General features: G+C 43.5%; 1 protein-coding gene and 1 pseudogene across 3 annotated transcripts in view; both read left to right on the top strand.

Moving 5' to 3' along the window:
* DNAJC13 (DnaJ heat shock protein family (Hsp40) member C13) overlaps positions 1-22983 on the top strand; it is a 131357-nt gene extending 108374 nt beyond the window's left edge. For all 3 annotated transcript variants that reach the window (XM_064277333.1, XM_064277334.1, XM_064277335.1), the window contains 3 exons: positions 633-776; positions 2663-2762; positions 8773-22983. In XM_064277333.1, coding sequence (XP_064133403.1) covers positions 633-776; positions 2663-2762; positions 8773-8879 — 351 coding nt within the window. In that variant the 3' untranslated portion in view covers positions 8880-22983. The remainder of the gene's footprint in view (positions 1-632; positions 777-2662; positions 2763-8772) is intronic.
* LOC135228750 (uncharacterized) lies at positions 13743-22983 on the top strand (annotated as a pseudogene).
* Positions 22984-24194: the final 1211 nt, after the last annotated feature.

Consider the following 24194-nt stretch of genomic DNA (forward strand, 5'->3'; position numbering starts at 1 on the left):
GGCCCACTCAATAATGTTAGTTGTCTCTGTCTCGTCCCTTCTGAGTTTCAGAATGGACAGTGAAAGTTGTGGGATACCTGAGTACTATTCAGCTTATAGCAGGCTGATAGGAACATGTATAATGAATGCAAAGGTTGCTATTTTAAGAGATTTTAAAAAAATGAAGGTATTTCAGATATTGTTGCCCATTGATCTTGTGTGATTAGGGCAGGCAGCCCAGTGTAGTGGCCACAAGCCCAGGCTCCGGAGTACACTTCTTGGGTCCAGATAGAGATCCCATCGCCGCCCAGCTCTGTGGCTGAACAAGTTTCTGCACCCTCCACGCATTGGCTTCTGCGTCTGGAGTAATAATAGTACCAACCTCGTTGTGTTGCTGGGGAGATTAAATTGAAATAATCAATGGTATAACATTTAGAACAGTTGAGGCATGGAATAAACTCCTATTAAATAATAAGAATGTCATTATCATTACATGCTAAAAAATAATTCTGTATCTTGGATCAAATAGTGTGAAAACAGGTGGCTTAGTAAATGACTGCTTTTCTTCCAGGTATAACCCTGGAGGTGAAACTATTTTAGTGGGTGGTTAATTTTTTTCAGTATGTTCATATATCCTTAATATGTTCTTCTAGGCCCTGAAGGCAGATCTGGTCCCATACCTCTTAAAATTACTTGAAGGCATTGGCCTTGAAAATCTGGACAGCCCAGCAGCCACTAAGGCTCAGATTGTTAAAGCTCTCAAGGCTATGGCTCGAAGTCTGCAGTATGGAGAACAGGTAAGTCTGCACGGGGGCAACTGGGATCTGCCGAGTGCCACCCTGTATCCACAAAGCCAGGGCCTTGGCCGCGATGGTCTGTGCACCTGGGCTCGAGTTCCACTTAAGGTGTGATTCTGTTGGCTGTCATTGGAGCAGGTCAGGAGACCAAGGGTGAACTTGCATAGTTGCCTCATAATAAAAGCACACACCATATACTTACATAGTCACTCAGGAGAGTTCCTTTTCTGTGGGGTGATGGCATGTCGTACGTTGCAGGAAGAAAAAGCCTAAGACTACACTCAGTGTAAAAGATTCAGTGCTGGCTAAAATTGACTTCCAGCTCTAGGAGTTGTGTGCTGATAACCACATTCATTAACTATCCCATAATGCCATTTTGAAAGATGCAGAACGTCATTTTAATTTTCATCTCCTTTCTTTATTAACACTTACTAGGTGTTTCCTTTTTCTTTTGTTGTGACTTATTTATGGGTTAATTGTGTTTCAGTTGCTTTTGCTGACTTCGGGCCTCTTCAGTAACTTCATTTTCCTCTTCGGCTTTATTCTGATTGTTGCCTCTGTGGAGTTTCTCATTCAGTGTTACTGTAGAGCCTTGTCCACTTGTGCTCTTTTTATAGGTTTAAATTGACTTTAACTCAAGTTTTCCTTTAGTGAATCTGGTGTGTTTGTATGTTTCAACTAAAGAAACGTCTTTGATGCCATTGTCCAGTCTATCAGTATCGTCATTTGAACAATTTAAAATGATACTAAAGAAGAGAGGCAGCATTTGTTGCAGCAATTACTGACTAGTATGTTTAATGTTTACTGAAGTCCTCTTTGGACTTTTGCCCATGGGTGTCCTGATGGCAGACAAAGGCACTCCTGTATTGTCAGCTGCAGGCCATGTCCTCCCCCAATCTGCCTCAGGATTCCTCTTGATGAAATTAGCAAAGTAACCCTCACCCCACCTTCCATTCCCAAAGGAACGGAGGAGGTCTGATAGTTTCCAAGATGGGAACTCCTCTTCCACCTTCTCAGGTGATCGCTTCCACTGTTGCCCCTTTGTAAGGTTGGGACAGGTGCACTGCCAGACTCACTGGCCCCCCTGTGTGTTGCTACTTTAATGCTTGTCACTAAATTATCCCTACTGCCTGGCTCCCCTGTTAGACCAGAGGCACCTCAGAGACAGAGATTGATGTTCTCATCTTTGTGTCCACAGTGTCAGGCACGTAAGAGGTGCTCAGTCAGTAGTTCATTTGAACCTTGAAATGCAAAAGAGAGCCTTTAAATTAGTATTTCTTAAACTCGTATCTGTGTCCCACAGAAAGAAATATGGGTTTCGGTACAGCCCAGCACTCGCTCTCTTTCACACACAGGTTTTTATATTCAGGTCTGTGTTTCACCAAACAATATTCACCTGTTTTGCATGTGATGCTTTCTCATGCTTTCTATATGAATCTGTGTTACTTTTTCAAGTACGATGGTCACAACCCATAATTTGAAAAACAGCTTTAGGTCTTAGACCTGAGCTTGTAATCTCTTTTCCCCACACACTTTTTTCCCCAGCAATAATTCGTTAGTCCATACCACACTGTCAGCCAGCTGTTACCATTCACAAGGTGATGCACAGGAATCGTCCTGCTGGAATTACCGTCAAGTCAGTGAATTGTAGGTTGGAATGATGGCGCTTTAGCGGGTAGAGCGACTTAAGGTCTTTTTCATGTCTGCTTTAATGGGATGTGCCTGGTAGTGCCTGGTGAATATTAGGTCTTGCTCCATCTTTGGTTCTTTCCTGAGCTGGTCTTCTTCCTTGTTGTCCTGGAAGTTTGATTTTTCTCGTGGATTCCATCATCCAATAGCCAGCCCTTAATTTATGGATGTTCAAAGAGTTTGCTCTACTTCTGTAGGTGAATGAAATCCTGTCCCGTTCTTCAGTCTGGAGTGCCTTCAAAGATCAGAAGCATGATCTGTTCATTTCTGAGTCACAAACAGCAGGATACCTCACAGGTAAGCCACACCTGATTAGGTCCCCTGAGACACTGCAGAAGCCACTCCTCTTGCACTGATAGACTAAAAATAGCTTTGAGAGTGTTTTCCGAGGCTGTTAGTTGACCTTTCTTGGAGATGCTATGGGCATGCAGTAGAGCTCTGCTTTTTCATTTCCTTGGACAGCGTGTGAACTGTCGTGGTGAGTGTGTGCTGACTCCGACGGCTTGTACTGGACTCAGTTTTGAGCCAGTTAACATGGTGTCGTATGTTCTCTGTGGAGCATGTCTGTATTAAAATGTCTATCTTAAACATAAAAAGTGGAGAAATACCAGTATCAAAACCATGATCGCATCATTCCATTTCTATCAGAAAAGCAGATTGAAGTTCCAAGTATGTATGATCATGTGTAAAACATTTTTCTTCCAAGTTTCCAGTGATGAGTCTGACTTTACTAAATATTTATGGTTTGTCCCTTGTAGAGGGTGGAATATGTGACCCATAAATGAAAGCAGGTTTTACTGCTTAGGAATCAAAGGATAATACACTTTTGACATTGGAGACGTTGTCCATAAGACACACTAATAGCATAGTAATTTTAGAATACCAGTTCTCATATGGGCTTCTGCATAAGGAGAAATAGTTTTCAGTTTGAAATTAACCCTAAGAAATTGGGGTAGTTTTTACCATCTACCTGAAATTGTAGTATATAGAAGATGTCAGCCCTTGTCCTCTGCTCACCAGTTATGATATAGGTAAATTAAGAGGAAAAAAAAAGATTACCAATATTTCTCATACCAGGGTAACTTTTAATAGTCCTGATTACTAGTATTAAAAAAAACCAAACCAAACCTGTTGCTGATTACTAGTATACCAAAAGCCCAAACCCATTGCCGTCAAGTCGATTCCGACTCTTAGCAACCGTATAGGACAGAGTAGAACTGCCCCATAGAGTTTACTAGTATAAAAAAGAAATATATATATATATATATAAAATAAAGAAGCTTACAAATTAGGAAGACTGAATCTTGAATATTCAGAAATAGGGGCTGTGGAGAAAGTCTTACCTGGTTTTAATTTTAGACTCGATTGTGACACTGTGGCCACTTGAATATTAATCCACCCCTAACAGGAGTTGAAGCTGAGCCTGGAGTTTATACAGTGTGCTGCTCTGGCTGTCAGTCATGTGCATAGGTTAAGATGAGAGCCTCTCGGTTTCCCACCCCATGTCCTATGAGTTCTGTGGAAGGAAATGCCTGGACTGTGGTCTTAGTCTATCCCATATCTTTCTTTCACATTTGGGACAGAGCAGTAGTTTCTAAGTAGGAAGGAGTATGTTCTTAATGGAAAACTGAACACTTTACCTCTTTATACTCTTTTCCCAAATGTTTACACACCACGTTCGTGCATTACATTCATTGCTTCATATATAAAGATGGTATGATTGGAAAATCTATCTTGTTTTTCTTAACTAAGATTAAACTTACTTAAAAGTTGGCCCTGAGGAATAGCGATATGTAGATTGTAAGCTTTCCTACAGGAAGGCCTCTTCTGATTCTTTTTGTTCTCCGTTGTACTTGACTTGATGAAATAAAAGATTACAGGTGGTCTTTGACTTGCTAACAGGCTGTGACCCAAAAGGCCTGAGTTTAGAATGCAGAAGAGATAAGAATTTACTTCAGAGACCTTTGGACTTCTTTAGAAATCATTTTGTTCCCCATTCCTATACAAATCCTCTAATACCAAAAAAACCAAACCCATTGCCATCAAGTTGACTCCAACTCATAGCGACCCTACAGGACAGAGCAGAATTGCCCCATTGAGTTTCCAAAGCTGTAAATCTTTATGGGAGCAGGCAACCACATCTTTTTCTCCCCAGGAGTGTCTGGTGGGTTAGTACCACCTACCTTTTGGTTAGTAGCTGAGTGCTTTAACCGCTGTGCCACCAGGGCTCCCGAATCCCTAATAACTATGGAAAAAAGGGTTTCTGCCTGTGCCTTTCTATTTTATTTGGATCCCTGGTGTGGTTTCTGAATGAGATGTAAGAAGTAGCTGTGGGGGTGGAAGAGGGCTAGGGAAGAAGGAAAGTTGAGGTTTACAAGCTTCTTCACATCCTTGGGCCAGCACAAGGGCCAGAGTTCCAGGTGAAGCCCGTGAAGGGAGGAGGTAGTGTAAGTCCCCACCTGGAAGCCGCCTGGAGCTTTTGCAGCCATTCTGAGGGGCGTTGCTGAAGCTTGCAGGCGAGCCCACACAGGACAATCTGGGATAATTCTGAGCTGTGCTGGCCTTGACATTTTTGGCACATCGTCAATCTAAAAATCATCAACCTAGGGTGTTCTTTTATTGAGACATTAGTTGCTTGAGAAGATTTTCCGTCTTCAGGACTTTATGCAGAAGAGTTCAAGCTTTTGAGTTCACCACCAGTTGGACTGATGTGTGTGAACTACTTGGGTTGCCAAAAGTTTTCTCTTCTGTTAGCTTTTCCGTTGATGTTTTGTACAAGTGTCATGTGTTTGATAAAAGGGGCAAGTGCTTCTAAGAATGGAAAAATCCCCTTATATGGAACTCCGTGGGATGTAATCAACGTTGTGTTGAATTGGCTTCTTGTTAAATTAGGATGTACCTACCTACTCTCAATCTTCAGAAGGTACAGATTGTACCCAACCCTCTCCGATCAGTCTACAAGTCAAATGAGGTGCTTCTAGCTAACAGTCTTTGGGTGAGTTTGGCAAGGAAGTAGATTTTGTTTAGGAGATGAGGAAAGATAAGAGTTAATTAGTACTTCAAAGTAGGATGAGAATGGCCAGAGTACTTTGTTATTTGTCTTCTCCCGGGCGGCTGAGCAAATGCCATTCAGTCATATACTCAGCATTTGGAATAAAAACTCAACAGTCCCGGGCAGGATTACTCAGTGGTGACAGATTGAGATAAGGCTGCCTAGTTTTTCACTTGTTTTATGATAAACGATTATTTAAAAGTGCCTTGATGGAACTTTACCTATGATGTAGATAAGCTGTGGTTGCCCATAATCTAGGGCCATAGAGTAGCTTGGTGCTGATGGGATCAAGGCCCTATAAAAATAATTTCAGCAGTGAAAATCCTCAGATTACATACATCACCTAGCAAATCAATAGAGTAAAAATGAACAACACAGAAAGAATCAAGAGCAGGCTGATGTGACAATGCTTCTAGGGGCTGGATTTAGAGATGAAGAACTTTTTATATAGAACTTCATTTCCTGAGGTCGTTAAAGGGAGAGAGGGAGCAGTTGTTGGCTTCTCCTTCACCCAGCCCATGAGATCTTTGCAGTGTTGGTTTTTATTACCTTTTTTTTTTTTTTAATGCCTGACCAAGATCATACCACGTGGGTGCTGTTAGTGCCAGTTTATTGCAGGGTTAAAATTCAGTTTATTGTAGGACGTTAACTGAGGCAGGGCTTCCCTTTGTTTATTTTCCCTCTGAGGATCCCATGGCCATTCTCACCACAGCCCATGCCCCTTCCCCTACTCCCATGTGGCAGCCAGTTTCATTTTGCCGGGTTCTTTATCAGTTTCGCATCTTCTGTCATTCCCCTGGGCAGTCTGACACCTTGCACAGTGCCACCACATGCCCCATTTCTGGCAGCCCCGACTCTTCCTCTCACGTTCCTCTGGAGAACAGTACTGCTCTGTCCTCATCCTGATGACCAGGCCTTTTGTCCCAGGAAACCAGCCATGTCCACAAGGAGAGCATCCCAGACTTCATTTGCAGAAACATCAAGGAATTGATTTGTCTTTCCTAAAGAGGCAAATGGTAGAGCTAGAATTTGGTCCCCTCTGGATCATCCTTCAGGGCCCATCATTTCATCAGTTAGATTGTAGTCCACAGGTGCCCAAGCTTTCTTAGTTCACAGTGCCCTTCGTGTCTCAGTAATTTTTTCCATCCATCTCTAGGTCAAAAGAAATACCTAATAGTTTAGTTTATTAGTAGTTGCATCCAACAATTGAAAGTTATTTGTATGTTGTCCAATAAATGTCACTGTGTTTCCCTCATATTTAAAATGTCCACGGCACTGGGTGGGTTAGTCATGCTCTGTGAATTTGCCCCAGGGTGCCTTGGAACACAGTTTGAGAAGCACATCTTCAGTCCATTTTCTATGTGTAGCATTCATGGTTTGGTCTTAGAATCTACTATTTTGATGTGAGCCAATTTGAGTCCATAGTCACAAGTGCTAAGGAACCATACCTATCCGCAGTGTTTGAGGTTTTATTCTTAAGGGTCACATCCTCAGTGAGACCTACGTTTTAGTTTTACTGCTGCCCAAGGTTCAAAGAATGATAGGTTGGCGGGAAGTGAAGTCACAATGTAGTGTTTGGCCCTGAACCTCATTGTCAGAGGGGGCACGTTGGCCTGGTAGTCTTTTTCCTGAGCAGTCTGTGGAAGGCCTGGCATCCCGATTTGGCAGAAGGCAGGAAGTCTAAAAGGCTTTCTGTGGACACTTGGGCAGCAGTGCCCAAATCAGTAGATGCAGGTCCATGGTGACTTAAAAAGGAAAAATCCCTTTTATACGTACAAGATTCTGAGCACCTTGGTGCCCTGGCTGGCATCTGCCGCAGCTCCTGCAGGCTGGGCAGCCTCTGGCCGTGTAACTGCACACCCTGTGCAGTGTCTGCTCAGTGGTACAAGCTACTTCACATCTTCGGTACAAGTGATTGTAAGGTGAAAAGCAAGAGGAGCCTGAAGGGTGACCTCTGTCCTACATCGGTCCCTGATACGCCATAGCCTTCATCAAACTGCTCTGCTGTTTGCACTTCCTCACAACTTCCCTTGCTGCTTATATTTCTTTTTTCCCCTCAGGTGTCTCTCCTTCCCTTCTAACTGGCAGCAGCCCCCTTCACCTCAGGAGTGGGCTTTAGATCCTCTCTGCCAGGCAGCTTGCTAACTTCTGTGTAGCTCTCTGAAGCAGGTAGAGAACCGTTTTGCTAAATGCATGCTGCTTCCACTGCCTTTCCAGTCCTAACCCTTCAGTGTTGCTTGGCCATTTGCCTTGTTTCCTACACTTTTTGGCTAAAAGTATTGCTCCGTACGCAGTGTTATGCTACAATGGCTTTTGCAAGTACTTTGTACAGTTTGTGCTGTGCTTCTGAGCTGTAATAAATGTCTGTGCAATATCTAAAATAAACGAGGACTAAAACCATTAGATGCTCATAGACACATCTTGATAAATGCTGGCATATGTAGCATTTCCACGCAATAGAGGCTATCAGAATCAGTGAAGACATACAAAACTAAAATATTAAGTTGCTGTTTCCTGTAGTATTCTTGTTTTGACCTATGACAGGTATCCAGAGCCTCCCTTTTCTTTGCCAGAGACCTCGATAGCAATACTTGTTCGTTTGGTGTTACTGGTTATAGCAGCATTTCTTTACACCAAATGGAAATTGGTTACCTTTAATGTTGTTACCAGAAAACCAAAGCTGTTGCCGTGGAGTTGATTCCGACTTGCAGGGACCGTATAAGACAGAGCAGAACTGGCCCAGAGGGCTTCCAGGGAGCAGCTGGTTGATTCCAAGTGCTGACCTTTTGGTTAGCAGCTGTAGCGTGTCATAGTTTTCACCATTGATAGAAGTGTTTATGTTGGGAGTTTCATCAAGTCTGACATTTGGATGGGCTGACGGTGCAGTGAGTTTCTTTCCTGTTTGTTCCCATCTTTTTCCATTTGACATAATTATCTTTCAATACCCAGGATTTTTTTTGAAAGATTGAACTTCCCAGAAGATAAGAGACGGAAATTTTTGTTGCGTATTTCCAAACCAGTGTTAATATCCAGTACAGATTTTGAAGTGGTTTTTAACTTTGCCATGTAGTAAAGGCAGTACCTGAAAATGGTGCTGGGCAGCTGTTTGTTAAGGTGTAGTTTTCCACGTAGGTCCTTCTTGTAGATGACCAGTTCCTCGTGATGGGGTGCTTGGCCAGGGTCTGGCATGTTTCTAAAGGCCAGTGTTCTCACACGACTCAGCTTGTTAGAAGGTGTTTCCTTTCTCTCTTGCAGGACCTGGAGTTGCTGGCTACCTTACCGCAGGGACATCCTCATCAGTTATATCTAACCTGCCGCCTCCCGTAGACCACGAGGCAGGCGACCTTGGCTATCAGACTTGAAATATTCATGAAAGACAGTAAACGCCGAAAGGCCAGTGCCGAGTCCACATTCCTCCAGCTGATGGCGTTGAGGCAAACTCTTACTGCCTTTCTCCTGGTTTCATGACAGTGTTATTCCTTTTTCTAGAAATATATTTTTATTTAGGAAAACAGTCAGTGATTCTAATTGTATCAGCGTTATAAGAAAGCACTCTGGATCAACCGAAGTGGGTACACAAGAATTTTTTTTCTTGATGTATGTAAGCACATTTTGTTCCTTTATATCTGTTTACAAGACTGTGAATCAAAAAGACAAAACTTTCTTCCTAGTTTTTATAATGTTTTTTTGAATTAGTGTGACTCCGGGGTTGAGCCGCAGTCTACAGAAACTGGGCTGGGTCACTTGTCCCAGGAAAGGGTGTCTCCGTCTCCTGCATCGCGTCGCGTGGCCATCCTCCCACCACCAAACACTATTAGGTTTTGTCCTTGCCCTTTCACTGGTATCCTCAATCATTAACTTCCTGAGAGCAGACAGTACACATCAGTATGTATAACTGGCTTTACCAAATTGAATGAGAAGGAGCTTGTGCGAAAAAAATTAAAAACGATGTCAAGATGTTATGTAAGAGATTAGTGTAATTGTGAAATGTTCTATACATTATCAAATATATAAAGCTTTCTATATTGAATGTACATTATACAGATCATTCATATGTGTACATAAAATTTTAAAAATAAAGGGAATTGACTGCTTTGTTAATGAGACATCTTTGTTCAAGTTTAATTTTTCCCTTTGAAGATCTCATGTAGATCCATATTTCCAAGAACGGGCTTCATCGCGGGTGCCCCGGAGGAGGAGCAGCTCCAGTTGGAGGATGCTCCCAGGCCCATGAAAAGCAGGTTTGGACTTCATGCAAAATCTGATTTTTAAGTATTACAGCTCAGCCAATGTTTTTTAAAACCAAGTGGGCTACACAGATGTGGCTGTGGATTAGACTTGACTCAAGGGTTGCCAGTTTGTGGTCTCTGGAAACAAAATCTGAGGTTCGGTCTCTTAGAAACAAGAGAAAACCGGCAGTTACGGGGCACGGATGTATGTACTTTCTGTCCCGTGAGTTAATTGCTGAGGAAGTTGTATTTGTAAATGAACTCTTCTTGTTTTGCCATCAAGCTTACAAAAGAAGATGTGTATATTTTCATCATTTTTCAAAGCCTCAGTTTAGGGCAGTAACAGTAAGAGCAGCAAAAGGCCCCAGCACTGTTAATGAAAAGTCTCAGTTATATACACAAATAAAAATTAATGTTTATGCTTACATTTTTTACCATTGAGAAAGTATATGGTTTACATAACAAGGTTGTGTGGTTATTGTGTGTAAAGAGGTTTCAGCTCTATATGAAATGTAACATCTACAAAGAACCTGGCCCCTGCCAAATGTGGCAGTGTCTGTGAGCAGAGGGGGAACCCTGAACTCATTATTGCAGAGAAAAGTTTGTGAAGGTCAGGCTGGAGTCAGTGAAGGAATGACTCATTTGTCTTCGAAAGAGGTCATATGGAAGTAATTTCTACAAGTATTTGTTGTTGTTAGGTATGGCCAAGTGACCCAGTATACAGCAGAACAAAGCACTGTCCAGTCCTTCACCATTTGCACGGCTGTTGCTATGTTTGAGCCTATTGTTGCAGCCCCTGTGTGAATCCATTTCGTGGAGGGTCTTCCTCTTTCTCGCTGACCCTCTACTTCACCAAGCATGATACCCTTCTCTAGGGTCCGGTCCCTCCTGATAACACATCTGTGATCATTAAGGTTCTGTGTCAACATGGCTGGGCCGTGACTTTCAGTGGTTTGGCAGTTATGATATAGTTTGGCAGTCGTATGATGATGTGATCACTTCTTGGATAAGATTTGATATAAGGTGATCACCATGAGATCTGCTGTGAGTAGCCAATCAGTTGAAAGGGAGTTTCCTTGCAGGTATGGCCTACCTCCAATATAGGTGGATTCACTGGCAAGGCCCATGGGCTTTTGCTCCCACTGGATCCTGCAGCTGGCTCCTGCTTATCTGACCTCCGGTTCTTGGAACTTGAGCTAGCAGGTTACCTGCCATCTTGCCTGCTGATCCTGGGTTTGCCAGCCCCTGCAGCTGCGTGAATCAGGAGAGGCCTCCGGACTGACCCACGGACTTGGGATATTCCATCCTCTATAACCACGTGAGCCATTTCCTTGATGTATATCTTTCTCTCTCTATATATATTTATATGCTTTATTAATTTTGCTTCTCTACAAAACCCAGCCTAAGACATTTGGTACTGAGAGTGGTTCGAGAGAAACAGAATTGTAAAGATGAGCTTTCTCAACTGGTTTTCAAGTCTGGTTAGTCTTAAAGATGTCGATGACTCTTTCTAGTCGTAAACAGGGCACAGCTAATCCATTGCATGAGGTGGCGATATGTGATGGTTAAGATTGTCAACTTGGCTGGGCCATGATCCTCAGTGTTTATATGTGATCACTCTCATGATTGAATCTACTGTGAGTAGCTAATCAGTTGAAAGGGAGTATCCTTGGGGATGTGGCCTGTATCCGAATATAAGTAGACATTCTGGCTTTTTTGTTCAGTCTGGACCCTGCAGCTGTCTCCTGTTCCTTTGACTTCCAGTTCTTGGGAATTGAGCTATCAGCTTATCTGCTGATTTTGGGATTTGTCGATCTTTACACCCCGTGAGCAAGAATCTTGCTGTCGGACCTGCTGACCTTGGGTTTGCTAGCTTCTGTGGCTACGTGAATCAAGAGAAGCCTTTATCCTGATCCACGGACTTGGGATGTTCCAGCCTGTACAATCGTGTGAGCCATTTCCTTGATATAAATCTCTCTCTCTCTTTATTTATATGCTTTACTGTTTTTGCTTCTCTAGAGAACTCAGCCTAAGACATTTGATACCGAGAGTGGTCCTAGAGAAACAAAATTGTAAGGATGAGTTTCCTAAAGTGGTTCTAAAGCCTGGGTAGTCTTAAAGATGCTGATGACTCTGCTTCCAGTAATAAAGAGGGCACTGCTAATCCTGGCGTGAGGTGGTGATACAAATATGCACAATATCGCCACCAGTAGATGAGGTGTTGGTGAAAGGGGAGGCTCTGGATGAACACATTTGTGATACCTTTCTGCATTTTTGTCAGGATGAGAAGTATAAGGAAGCTGGTTGGTTGGTCCTACATTGGCTAAACAAACTGGTGAAAGAGATGCGCTAAGCGCGTCAGAGTCAAAGCTGGAATGCCACATAAATGACCTCAAGGCTTTCACTTTTGCTTTGAGAGAAAGCCTTATTTTTGGAGTAACAGAGCTGATATTGCCAAAAACCAAACCCAGAGTCTTATTGTAAGAGTGGCTGAATTACAATGCCAGCTCAATTGTCAACCTCAAAAGGTGTGTCTGAAATTAAGGTAAGGGCATTGACTGGGAAGAAGTGGGATCCTGAAACTTGGGATGGGGACATATGGGCAGATAATCAGGAAACAGGGGGCGCTGAGGCCCTAAATTCCATTGAATCACTCCTGCCGGCAGAACCACACCCATCTGAAGAGATTACTTCATGTTTGTCTGCTAAACCACCCTGTCCAGAAAAACCATTAGTCCCTTCACTCCCATCTAATGAGGTTAGCTCTAGCCCAGCTGCCTCTAAAGAGCCCTTGCCTGAGTCATTGTCCGGGGCATTGCCTGAGGCAGATGCTTTACAAGACAGTGCTGAACGTTCTCAAAACAATTCCACCCTACTGATTCTGGCTTCTAGACCTATAACTAGACTCAAGTTCAAGCGAGCCCCAAAAGGTGAAGTACAAAGTGTGACCCTTGAGGAGGTACATTACACTCCAGAAGAACTGCTTGACTTTTCTGTAGGTACAAACAGAAACCTGGGGAATATGTGTGGGAATGGCTATTCAGGGTGTAGGATAATGGTGCAAGGAGCATAAAGATGGATCAGCCTGAGTTTATTGAAACGGGCCCACCAAGCACAGATTCTTTATTCAATGTTCCAGATCAAGAAGTTAAGAAAGGATCTAATAGTTTATTTGGTTGGGTTGCTGAAGCATGGATTATGCAGTGGCCTACGCTAAATCAAGTTGAAGTACCAGACCTGCCTCGGTATACTGTAGAAGGTATCCAAAAGCTTAGGGAAACTGGCATGCTAGAGTCAATTTGTCAGGTTAGACCCACAACCCACACATGGAGTGCCCAGAGGACATACCTTTTACCATAGCTGTGAGAAACAAATTTGTGAAGGGAACTCCAGGATCCTTGGAAGACTGCTATGATTGCTATTTGATGTAAATCAGATTTGACAGTGGGAATTCAGTCTTAACTGAATTAAGACACCTAACTACAGTGAGGCTGATTGGACCCTGTGGTAGTAAGGCCAAGTGGCTGCACTCAATTGAAAGAGACAAGGTGGGCATGGTTATAGTAATGGACAGTGGAGTCAAAGCAGTAATCAGAATAGTCTGATTTGTCTGTACTTATGGCGTCGGCTAGTTAGGATGTCCCTAGGAGTGAAATAGATAGGAAATCTACTAAATATTTACTTGATCTTTATAAATGGATGAATTCTAGGTCAGGTGAACAGGAGCCTAACTTGAGTCACCAGAACAGAGTGTCACAGTCCCTCAGTCAATTCCCAGATTTGAGCAAGTTTAAAGAAACCCTGGTGGCGTAGTGGGTAAGTGCTACAGCTGCTAACCAAGAGGTCGGCATTTCAGATCTGCCAGGCGCTCCTTGGAAACTCTATGGGGCAGTTCTGCTCTGTCCTGTAGGGTTGCTATGAGTTGGAATCGGCTCAGCGGCAGTGGGTTTTGGTTTGGGTGGGAGCAAGTTTAAAGACCCACAAGCCCTTGAATGAATGGGAGGTCAGGTACCCCTGAGGAAAGACTCCAATATACTGCCAAAATTTTTTACTGTTTATCTTTCTCCCAGCCTTCCCCAAAGGAATCTATGGCCTTCTACTAGGGTAGCTGTTGATAGGGGAAAAGGAAATAATCAGACTTTTGCGGGATTACAGGATACTGGCTTTGAACTGTCAGTAATTGCAGGAGACACAAAACATCACTGAGGCTGACCAGTCAGAGTAGGGGCATATGGAGATCAGGCTAGTAATGGAGTCTTGGCTCATGCCTGTCTCACAGTGGGTCCCCAAACCCATCCTGTAGTGATTTCCCCAGTTCCAGGCTGCGTACTTGGAATAGATATACTCAGCAACTGGCAGAACCCCGACATTGGATCCCTGACAAATAAGAGTAAGGGCTATTCTGGTAGGAAAGGCCAAGTTGAAGTCATTAGAACTGCCCCTACCTAGGAAAATAGTAAACCAAAAGCAATACCGCCTCCCTGGAGGGATTGCAGAGATTACTGCCACCATCAAGGACTTGAAGGATGCAGGGGTGGTGATTCCCACCACATCCCCCATTCAGCTCGCCTATTTGGCCTGTGCAAAAAACAGATGGATCTTGGAGGATGACAGTAGATTATTGAAAAATTAACCAAGTGGTAACTCCAGTTGCATCTGGTGTTCCAGATGTAGTTTCGTTGCTTAAGCAAATTAATACATGTCCTGGTAGCTGCTATGCAGCTATTGATCTGGCTAATGCCTTTTTCTCCATACCTGTTTCAAAGCACCATCAGGAGCAGTTTGCCTTCAGCTGGGAAGGCCAGCAATACACCTGCAGTTGCCTACCTCAGTGCTATATCAACTCTCCAGCCCTATGTCATAACTTAGTCTGCAGGGACCTTTGTTGACTCTCCCTTCCACAAGATGTCACACTGGTCCATTACATGAATGACATTATCCTGATTGGACCTGGTAAGGAAGAAGTGTCAATGACTCTGGACTTACTGGTAAAACATTTGTGTGCCAGAGGGTGGGAAATTAATCCCACAAAAATTCAGGCACCTTCTACCTCAGTGAAATTTCTAGGGGTCCAGTGGTGTGGGGCATGTCAAGATAGTCCTTCTAAAGTGAAGGATAAGTTTTTGCGTCTGGCTTCTCCCACAATTAAAAAGGGGGCACAATGCCTAGTGGGCCTCTTTGGGTTTTGGAGGCAACATAGTCCTCATTTGGGTGTGCTACTCTGGCCTCTTTATCAAGTGACTCAAAAAGCTGCTAGTTTTCAGTGGGGCCCAGAACAAGAGAAGGCTCTGCAACAGGTTCAGGCTGCTGTGCAAGCTGCTCTGCCACTTGGACCGTATGATCCAGCTGATTCAATGGTGCTTGACGTGTCAGTGGCAGAGAGAGATTCTGTATGGAGTCTCTGGCAGGCCCCTACTGGTGAACCACTGCACAGACCCTTAGGATTTTGGAGCAAAGCCCTGGCATCCTCTGAAGATAACTACTCTCCTTTTGAGAAACAGCTTTTGGCCTGTTACTGGGCCTTAGTAAAGACTGCATGCTGAACCATGGGACACCAAGTCACCATGTGGGCTGAGCTGCCCATCATGAACTGGGTATTGTCAGACCCAAAGAGACATAAAGTTGGAGGTGCAGAGCAGCACTTTATCATTAAATGGAAGTGGTATATACAAGATCGGGCCTCAGCAGGAACTGAAGGCACAAGTAAGTTCCATGAGGAAATGCCCCAATGCCCATGGTCTCCATTCTTGTCACATACCTTTCATCTCCCGGTCTGCACCTATGGCCTCATGGGGAGCTCCTTATGGTCAGGTGACTGAAGATGTGAAAACTCGTGCCTTGTTTACAGATGGTTCTGTGCAATATGCAGGCACCACTTGAAAATGGAGAGCGACAGCACTAGAGTCTCTTGCTGGAACCTCTCTGAAGGACGGTGGTGAAGGGAAATCCTCTCAATGGGCAGAACTTTGAGCAGTGCACTTGGTTGTTCACTTTGCTTGGAGGGAGAAATGGCCAGATGGGCAACTATATACTGATTCATGGGCTGTGGCCAGTGCTTTGGCTGGATGGTGTTAGAATGATGCATTCTGTGGAAACAAGTCATCCTCTTTCCCCAGCTACTGTCATCATTGCTCAATGGGCTCATGAACAAAGTTGCCACAGTGGCAGGGATGGAGGTTATATATGGGTCCAGCAACATGGACTGCTCACCAAAGCTGGCTTGACTACAGACACTGCTGAGTGCCCAATCTGCCAGCAGCAGAGTCTAACACTGAGTCCCCGATATGGCACTTTCCCTTGAGGTAATCAGCCAGCAACCTGGTGGCAAGTTGATTACATTGGGCCACTTCCATCATGGAAAGGGCAGTGTTTTGTCCTTACTGGAATGGACACTTCACTCTGGATATGGATTTCCCTTCCCTGCACTCAATGCTTCTGTCAAAACTACTATTCGTGGACTTACAGAAAGCCTAATCTACTGTCATGGTATCCCACACAGCATTGCCTTGGATCAAGGGATGCATTTCACAGCAAATGAAGTGCAGCAGTGGGCCCATGCTCATGGAATTTACTGGCCTTACCACGTTCCCCATCATCCTGAAGCAGCTGGCTTGATAGAACATGGAATGGCCTTCTAAAGACACAATTACTGCACCAGCTAGGTGGCAGTACCTTGCACGGTTGGGGTGGTGGTCTTCAGGAGGCTGTATTTGCTCTAAATCAGCGTCCAGTATGTGGTGCTGTTTCTCCCATAGCCAGGACTCATGGGTCCAGGAATCAAGGGTGGAAATAGGAGTGATAACCAATCATTATTACCCCTAGTGACCTGCTATTAAGATTTTTGGTTCCTCTTCCTACGACCCTATGCTCTGCAGGTCTAGAGGTCTTAGTTCCAAAGGGAGGAATGCTCCCACCTGGAAAGACATTACTGGTTCCATTGAACCTGGCCTCTTTGGGCTCCTTATGCCTCTGAATCAACAGGCAAAGAAAGGAGTTACCATATTGACTGGTGTAATTGATCCTGATTCCAAGAAGAAGTCGGATTGATGTTACATAATGGAGGTAAAGAAGAGTATGTTTGGAATGCAGGTGATCTTTTAGGGTGTCTCTTAGTACTACCATGCCTTGTGATTAAAATCAGTGGAAAACTACAGCAACCCAATTCCAACATGACTACTCATGGCCCAGACCCTTCGTGAATGAAGGTTTGAGTCACCCCACCAGGCAAAGAACCACAACCAGCTACGGTGCTTGCTGAGGGCAAAGTGAATACGGAATGGGTGGTGGATGAAGGTAGTTTTAAATACCAGTTATATCTAGGTGACCAGTTGCAGAAACGAGGACCGTCGTTATTTCTGCCTTGTATGTATGTTTGTTATATCATGTTAGGTGCAAGTATGACTTTGTCTTTATTCAGAGATTATGGTTTAAGAAGATGTGTACAGGTGCCAAGATGACAAGGGATGGACTGTGGTGGTTAAGGTTGTGTGTTAACTTGGCTGGGCCATGATTCTCAGTGGTCTAGCAGTTATGCTGTAGTTTGGCAATCATATGGTGATGTGATCACTTCCCGGATGAGATTTGATATAATGTGATCACCTCCATGATGGAACCTGCTGTGAATAGCCAATCAGTTGAAAGGGAGTTTCCTTGGGGGTTTGGCCTGCATCCAGCATATGCGGACTCTCTGGCAAGGCTCACAGGCTTTTGCTCGCTCTGGATCCTGCAGCTGGCTTCTGTTCATCTGACCTTCTCTGGTTCTTGGGACTTGAGCTAGAAGCTTACCTGCCATCTTGCCTGCCTGTCTTGGGATTCATCAGTCTTCGCAACCTGTGAGCCAGAGCCCTGCTGTTTGACTTGCCGATCCTGGGTTTGGCAGCCTCTGCAGCTATGTGAATCAGGAGTGGGGGCCTCCATACTGACCTACCACCTTGGGACATTGCAGCCTCTACAACTGTGTGAGCCCTTTCCTTGATATAAATTTCTATGTATTTATATTTATACACTTTTACTGGTTTTGCTTCTCTAGAGAACCCAGCCTAAGACAACGTTCAAAGTACATGAGACAAAGTTTCGCCATCCTCGCTTCTAAGGAGCATTTTGGCTGTACTTCTTCCAAGACAGATGTGTTCATTCTTTTGGCAGTCCATATTATATTCACTATTCTTTGCCAACACCATAATTCAGAGGCATCAATTCTTCTTTGGTCTTCCTTATTCATTGCCCAGCCTTCACATGCATATGAGGCAACTGAAAATACCATGGCTTGGGTCAGGTGCACCTTAGTCCTCAAAGTGACATCGTTTGATTTCTTGACTGCTGTTTCCATGGGCATTGATTGTGGATCCAAGTAAAAAGAAGTCCTTGACAACTCAGTCTTTTTTCGGTTTATCGTGATGTTGCTTATTGATTCAGTTGTGAGGGTTTTTGTTTTCTGTATGTTGAGGTGTAATCCATACTGAAGGCTGTAGTTTTTGATCTTCATCAGTAAGTGCTTCAAATCCTCGTTGTGTCATCTGCATATTGCAGGTTGTTAATGAGTCTTCCTCTAATTCAGCAATCTATTAACAAATACAAATTCAGGAAAGTTGCTTCAGTTAGAACTTAAACTGAAACCAATTCACGCCTCTTTATCCACCTACCAGGTTTCCCAGCATCCAGGGTAAGAAACAGAACACATTTCCTGGCTTTTAAGTGTAGAGTTGTCCAGAGATGATCTTTTCGGCCCTAAGATGATCAAGATGAGTTCAGAGTACCTGAGCAGCTCTTCAGTTTGAAGCAGAAGACCTCATCCGCTGATACAGAGCTGGAGGATACCACGCCCTTCATGTAACAGGGACTTTTCCTAAAGCAGCTTAGCATGATGGAAAGCTTGGAAATCAGACCTTGGCTTGATTGCTGACAAGTATTATATACCCCTAGGAAGGAGATTAGAAGCATGGAAGAGACATAAACAGGAAGAGCAAAGGCAATTTGAAAACACAATGAGGAAGAAAATATTGATAAAGAAGTTCTCACTTATACCCTCAGGAATAAAACATATTCACCAAACAACAGGAGGGAGGCCCCTTTGAAAAAGACTGTGCTAATTTTTCAGGGTTCGTGTCTGTCTTGTTCATCCTCACATCCCTTATACCTAGCGTGTTGTATGCGCTCAGTAAATACTTGGTGAATGACTCAAACGGTGCTCATATAAATCAGTCTTCATGATTGAAAAATAGTGCAGGTCCACATGGTACAAGCTTGACTATATTAGCAAACAGCAACCTTTACAAATCGACGGAAACAAAACCATGGGCTGTGTCTGAGTCAGTGCTGTGTGTGATAATAGTTTCCAAAATTACAAATCCCTTCTCTGGGCCAATCTTCTCTGATTTTGAGATATTTTAAACAATGCTAGCTTCTCAGAGTCCAGCCTACCGCAGTTTGGGGCTAGACTGGTGTTCCCAATTAAGGAGTCCCCCCACCTATTATCTTGATTCCTGCTTTTAGGTTCTTCAGCTGAAGTTGTCTCAGACTTGGCTACTTGTCCTCAAGTTTCTGCAGCGGAAAGGTGATCTTAAAAGAGAAATTTCGAAAACGTCTTTCCTTTGTTTTCTGTGTAAGAACCAGTGTATTTTCTTGAGGCTGTATGGGTAATGGAAACCTGCCCTTATCTAGTACAAACGGTTGGTGGTTATTCCACTGAAAAACCCACTGCCGTCGAGTCGATTCCTATTAGGTTAAGTGAATTGTCAAGTGGATGACATACCTCGTGAGGGCAAGGGCACCACTTCGTGCTCACATGTGCATCCCCCTTGGGGGTTCAGTGAGGACTTGGTGAATTGCTGGGATTGCAGATGGTTGTCAGTCTCAGCTCGAAAATGAAACCGGTCTTCTTTCAATTCCAGTTGGTGTACTGTTGTTTCAAACAGATGTAAAGAAAAAACCCTTTTCATTTAATACACTTTAAAGAATTGTGAGTCAGCAAAGACATTACTGAACAGGAAGGAAACATTTTGAGTCCCTCAGCATTCCCGCTTCATTTCTGGCAAAATGTTGAAGCTTCTGTGAGTGGCTGTTTTTAATTCCGGATGGTTTTTGTCTCTAGCTTGGCCAGCAAAAGAAAGGTTTAAAATAGAAAAAGAAAATAGCCTGTGAAGATACAATATGTAAGGATTTGATTGTCAAATTATTTATTCCTTTGGGATTAAATTAGTCTAGCTATCTAGGAGAGCAGGAGGGAGGAAGACCTCTTGCAGGAAAGGTTTCAACTGGACTTGGAATTTAGGATCTAACCTCATCCGGTGGAGGAGGGTAGACTACCAAGGCCAACAGATCTGTCTGAAGTCCTCAACCAAGTGTAGGTCTTTCTGGCTTCTGCCTAAGGATCAGTCTAGGCAAGGAGGGTCAATACCACCAATGACAGGCATCCCTAATGGATCATTGTATTCCTTTCTGCCCCCATACTGAGAACCAGCAACCGTGAGTGCACATGAGAGCAGACTGAAAGGAAGCTCATTCGCTCCTCGAGGTTCCTATGAAGAACTTGCTCCTTTCAGCACTGACGCCTACATCTGACAAGAGGGCCATCCTTCCAATATTATTTAGTGGCTTAGTTCTTTAATAGTAGAAAGTTCATTTGGACTCTTGGAGACAGACATGGGAGTTATGATGGTCTAAGCTGAATGAAATGCAGCAGGTAAACCATTTGGGGACCATTTCCTCTGAACTCCCCCAAAAAAAACCTTATCATAATTTTCTAAGGGATGGTTTAGGAGGAAATAATTATCACAGTTTTCAATTTAATAAAAATATTGTCTCCATTTCCCACGACAATATCATTTATTAATTCCACTAAGCCAGGAGAACTCTAGCTTATAAGTCAACTCTACGAACCTAAGAGAATGAGTCTACACTCTTCAATTCCGATGTATCAGATTTTTCGTTGTTGTTGTTAGGTGCTGTAGAGACCGACTCATAGTAACCCTGTGTACAACAGAACCAAACACTGCTCGTCCCGCACCATCCTCAAAGTCGTTGCTATGTTTGAGCCGATTGTCGCAGCTACCGTGTGAGTCCATCTTTCTGAGAAGTCGTCCTCTTTTTTGCTGGCCATCTACTTTACCGAGCATCATGTCCTCCTTCAGGGACCAGTCCCTCTTGGTAACATGTCCAAAGACGTGAGAGGAAGTCTCACCATTCTTGCTTCTAAGGAGTGTTCTGGCTCTACTTCTTCCAGGACAGATTTGTTCATTCTTCTGGCAGTCCATATTCAATGTTATTCGCCAACACCATAATTCACAATTCTCTGGTTTTCCTTATTCCTTGTCCAACTTTCACATGGATATGAGGTGATTGAAAATACCGTGGCTTGGGTCAGATCTTTGCTTTTTAACACTTTAAAGGGGTTTTTCGCAGCAGATTTGCCCAATGCAATGCATCTTTTGATTTCTTGATAGGGTGAAGATATAGCAGCGAAAAGCCTTTGTTTCACAGACCTTACCACAACCACACTGTCACACTAGAACGTGCATGAATTTTCTTGATGATAAACACGTAAGTGCCACAATGTAAAAGAGGCGCTGAAAAAGAGAAAAATATTATGGCAGAATTGTAAGTGCTCTTTGCCCTGAATTAAGTGGGGACACTTCCCAAAATCCAGCTTATTTGGAAGATTCTAACCATCACCAGAAGGGATTTACTTCTCTTAGTATCCTGACTTCCCTCTGTACCTGGAGCTGCTCACAGCTCTCTGGCCATTTAGACTTGAAATAGACCTTGGAGGGGTGGAAAGTAAATGTGTACCCCCTGAATTGTTAAATACTCATTCAACACGTATTTGATCAATTTGCTTAAACCACTGTGTGCCCCGCACATCTGTGGCACCAGTGTCCTTTCTCAGCCACAGTTTTTCTCTGGCTCCCCCAGTCCACTCCAGGCCACTGTCCAGCTTGTGTGCACAGGCAGGGGCTTAGGCTCCACTCCGTTCCGTTTGCAGGTCTGTAAGTGAATGCTTCGCCCTCTCACCAGTTACTGGGCTGCAAGTGAGAGATGAGGAGAGCATCTGTGCACTCTTATTTACTCCCTGGATGCCAGGCATGGTTCTGGGGACACACAAAAGGGCAATAAGTGAGTACAGCAGGGACCAGGTGGGCTGACATTCTAGTGCACAGCCGGACCGTAGATAAACAGATACAAAACATGTCAACTGGGTGCTATGGAAAAAAGAAAGGCAGATTAGGAGGTGAAGGGTGACAAAGTATAATGGTGCTGGTTTAGAGCAAGTGGTCAGGACGGGACCCTCTGAAAAGGTGACTTTGGAGCAAACATCTGGAAATTTCAGGGTCGCTCCTCTCAGGCGGAGAAACAGTAACAAGAACCGAGGCTCAGAGACCTGACTGTCTTCTATGTTGGAGCAGCAGCCAGGAGGCCGGTGAGATAGTGAGGCAGGGGGATGGAATCAGAGGGGTGTCAGGGACAAGCTCATATGGGCCCCTGTCAGCCAACGTAAGGATTTTGAATTTTAATCTAAGAGAGATGGAAACCACTGCAATTTTTTGAGAGGGGCATCTCAATTAATCAAACTTTCTGTCACATTTTAATCAAAGTTAAAAATCTCAACTACCAAAGAGATCCGTACCTGGTTACTCCCCTGGATAAGCACCGCTACCCTTTTTGGGATCCTAAATGTTTGGCTGGAAATATAGTAGGGCCTTTTTTTCTTCCATGTGGCGCCTCATGGTATCTTCCAAGTCTGGAGTCATGAGGCCCCTGCTCCCCTGTTGCTGACCACGGGCGAATCTTGGAGGTCTTGGGTCTCGGTGGGTAAAGCACCTGGGTGTGAAGGAGCCCGCCCTGCATGGTGAGCTCTTTCCTCCTTCCTGCAATGAGGTTATTATAAAGTGTGGTTTCAAACACATGGGGACCTGGGTGACTGTGCCAGGTGGTTGGCTGCAAACTGACTCTGGTGACAGCTGAGGAGACAGCCCTAGACCTGGCCTAATGCTCACAGACTTAGAGTCAGCCCATTCACTCACCATTGCTGAGGCGAAGGTCCCTGGGTCTTCCTATTTTATCCTCTGGAGACTTTTTTCTCTTTTAAAACAATCCTTAGTATTCTCTTAACCATGTTTTTATTTGAGTAAAGCAAAGGTAGGGGAGAGAGGAGAGAGTATGGGTCACATGGAAAGACAGCTTAGGGTTGGCTTTGTACAAGGCAGACACAGATAAAAATAAACTGAAAAAAAAAAAAAAATGGACAAACAGTTCAGCCAGCTTTCATCAAAGACAGAGAAAAAATTAAAAGTCCCAGACATCATAACCTTTGATTCTGATTGTTCAAAAGCAATCCTGATTTCTTCTAGGTTGCACATTTTAAAACTAATAATATTAAATAGCTTGGGTTGTAAGATTTTATCCACTTGAAATAAGAATACTGTATAAAGTTTTATTGTGTTTCACAAATTTTAAGGTGCTCCTACATGGCCTCAGTAATTCTCACAACAGTCTGTCAAGTAGGTAAGGATCCTTTAGGTATAGAAGCTAAGCCCTGTGTAGGGAAAGGACAGTGAGGTACAGAGAAGTTAAAGCTCAAAGGTCATGCTTGAGAGGCATCTTTCTCATACACACACTCAAAACCCAGGTCTCTCTCAAGTCCTCACTTCCCACTTCCACCCCAGGATGAAATTAAAATAATGCTTGACATAATCGCTGGACATCAATGAACTTATGTCTGTTTCTAATAAACAGGGTTCAAACACTTTTAGGAATAAAAATACTTGTACTTGAAAGTTTAAAAATTTACCAATTACTGTTCCAATAGCATCCTACTTCAAAAAGTAACAGGAAACAGGTGAAATTAATAATATATTTTATTTAACCAAATAAACCCAAAATGTCATTTCGACATGTAATCAATATAAAAAGTATTGAGATATTTTGGTTTTTTCATACTAAGTCTTCAAAATCTGGCATTTCTTAATTTGGACGCTAAGTTTTCATTTAAAATACTTGCTTTGTATTTAGAGTTCATAAAATTTACAGTTGAAAAAGTAGACCCACATTCCCAACTTATTCCACTAAGTTCAATATCATATTTAAATTGATTAAAAATTTTAAAACTGCAGTTCCTGTCTCACTAGCCACATTTCAAGTGCCTCAAGAGCCTCCTGAGGCTAACGGCTCCTGTCTTGGTCTGTGCAGATTTGAAACGGCCATAGGATGTTTGCAGCAGGTGTTTGCTATTACCAGGACTGCACTCAGAGTGGACTGTCTTTAAACTCAAAGCTATGCAACTTAATGGTTTAAACTGCCCACTTACCAACATTTTTATAAAAAATTTTAATTACATTTAATTTTCTCACAATATGCCATGCTTTTAGAAACTCTGATGGCATAGTGGTTAAGTGCTACGGCTGCTAACCGAAAGGTCGGCAGTTTGAATCCACCAGGTGCTCCCTGGAAACT

This window comes from Loxodonta africana, chromosome 27 (genome assembly GCF_030014295.1).
Source record: "Loxodonta africana isolate mLoxAfr1 chromosome 27, mLoxAfr1.hap2, whole genome shotgun sequence".
Classification (NCBI taxonomy): Eukaryota; Metazoa; Chordata; class Mammalia; order Proboscidea; family Elephantidae; genus Loxodonta; species Loxodonta africana.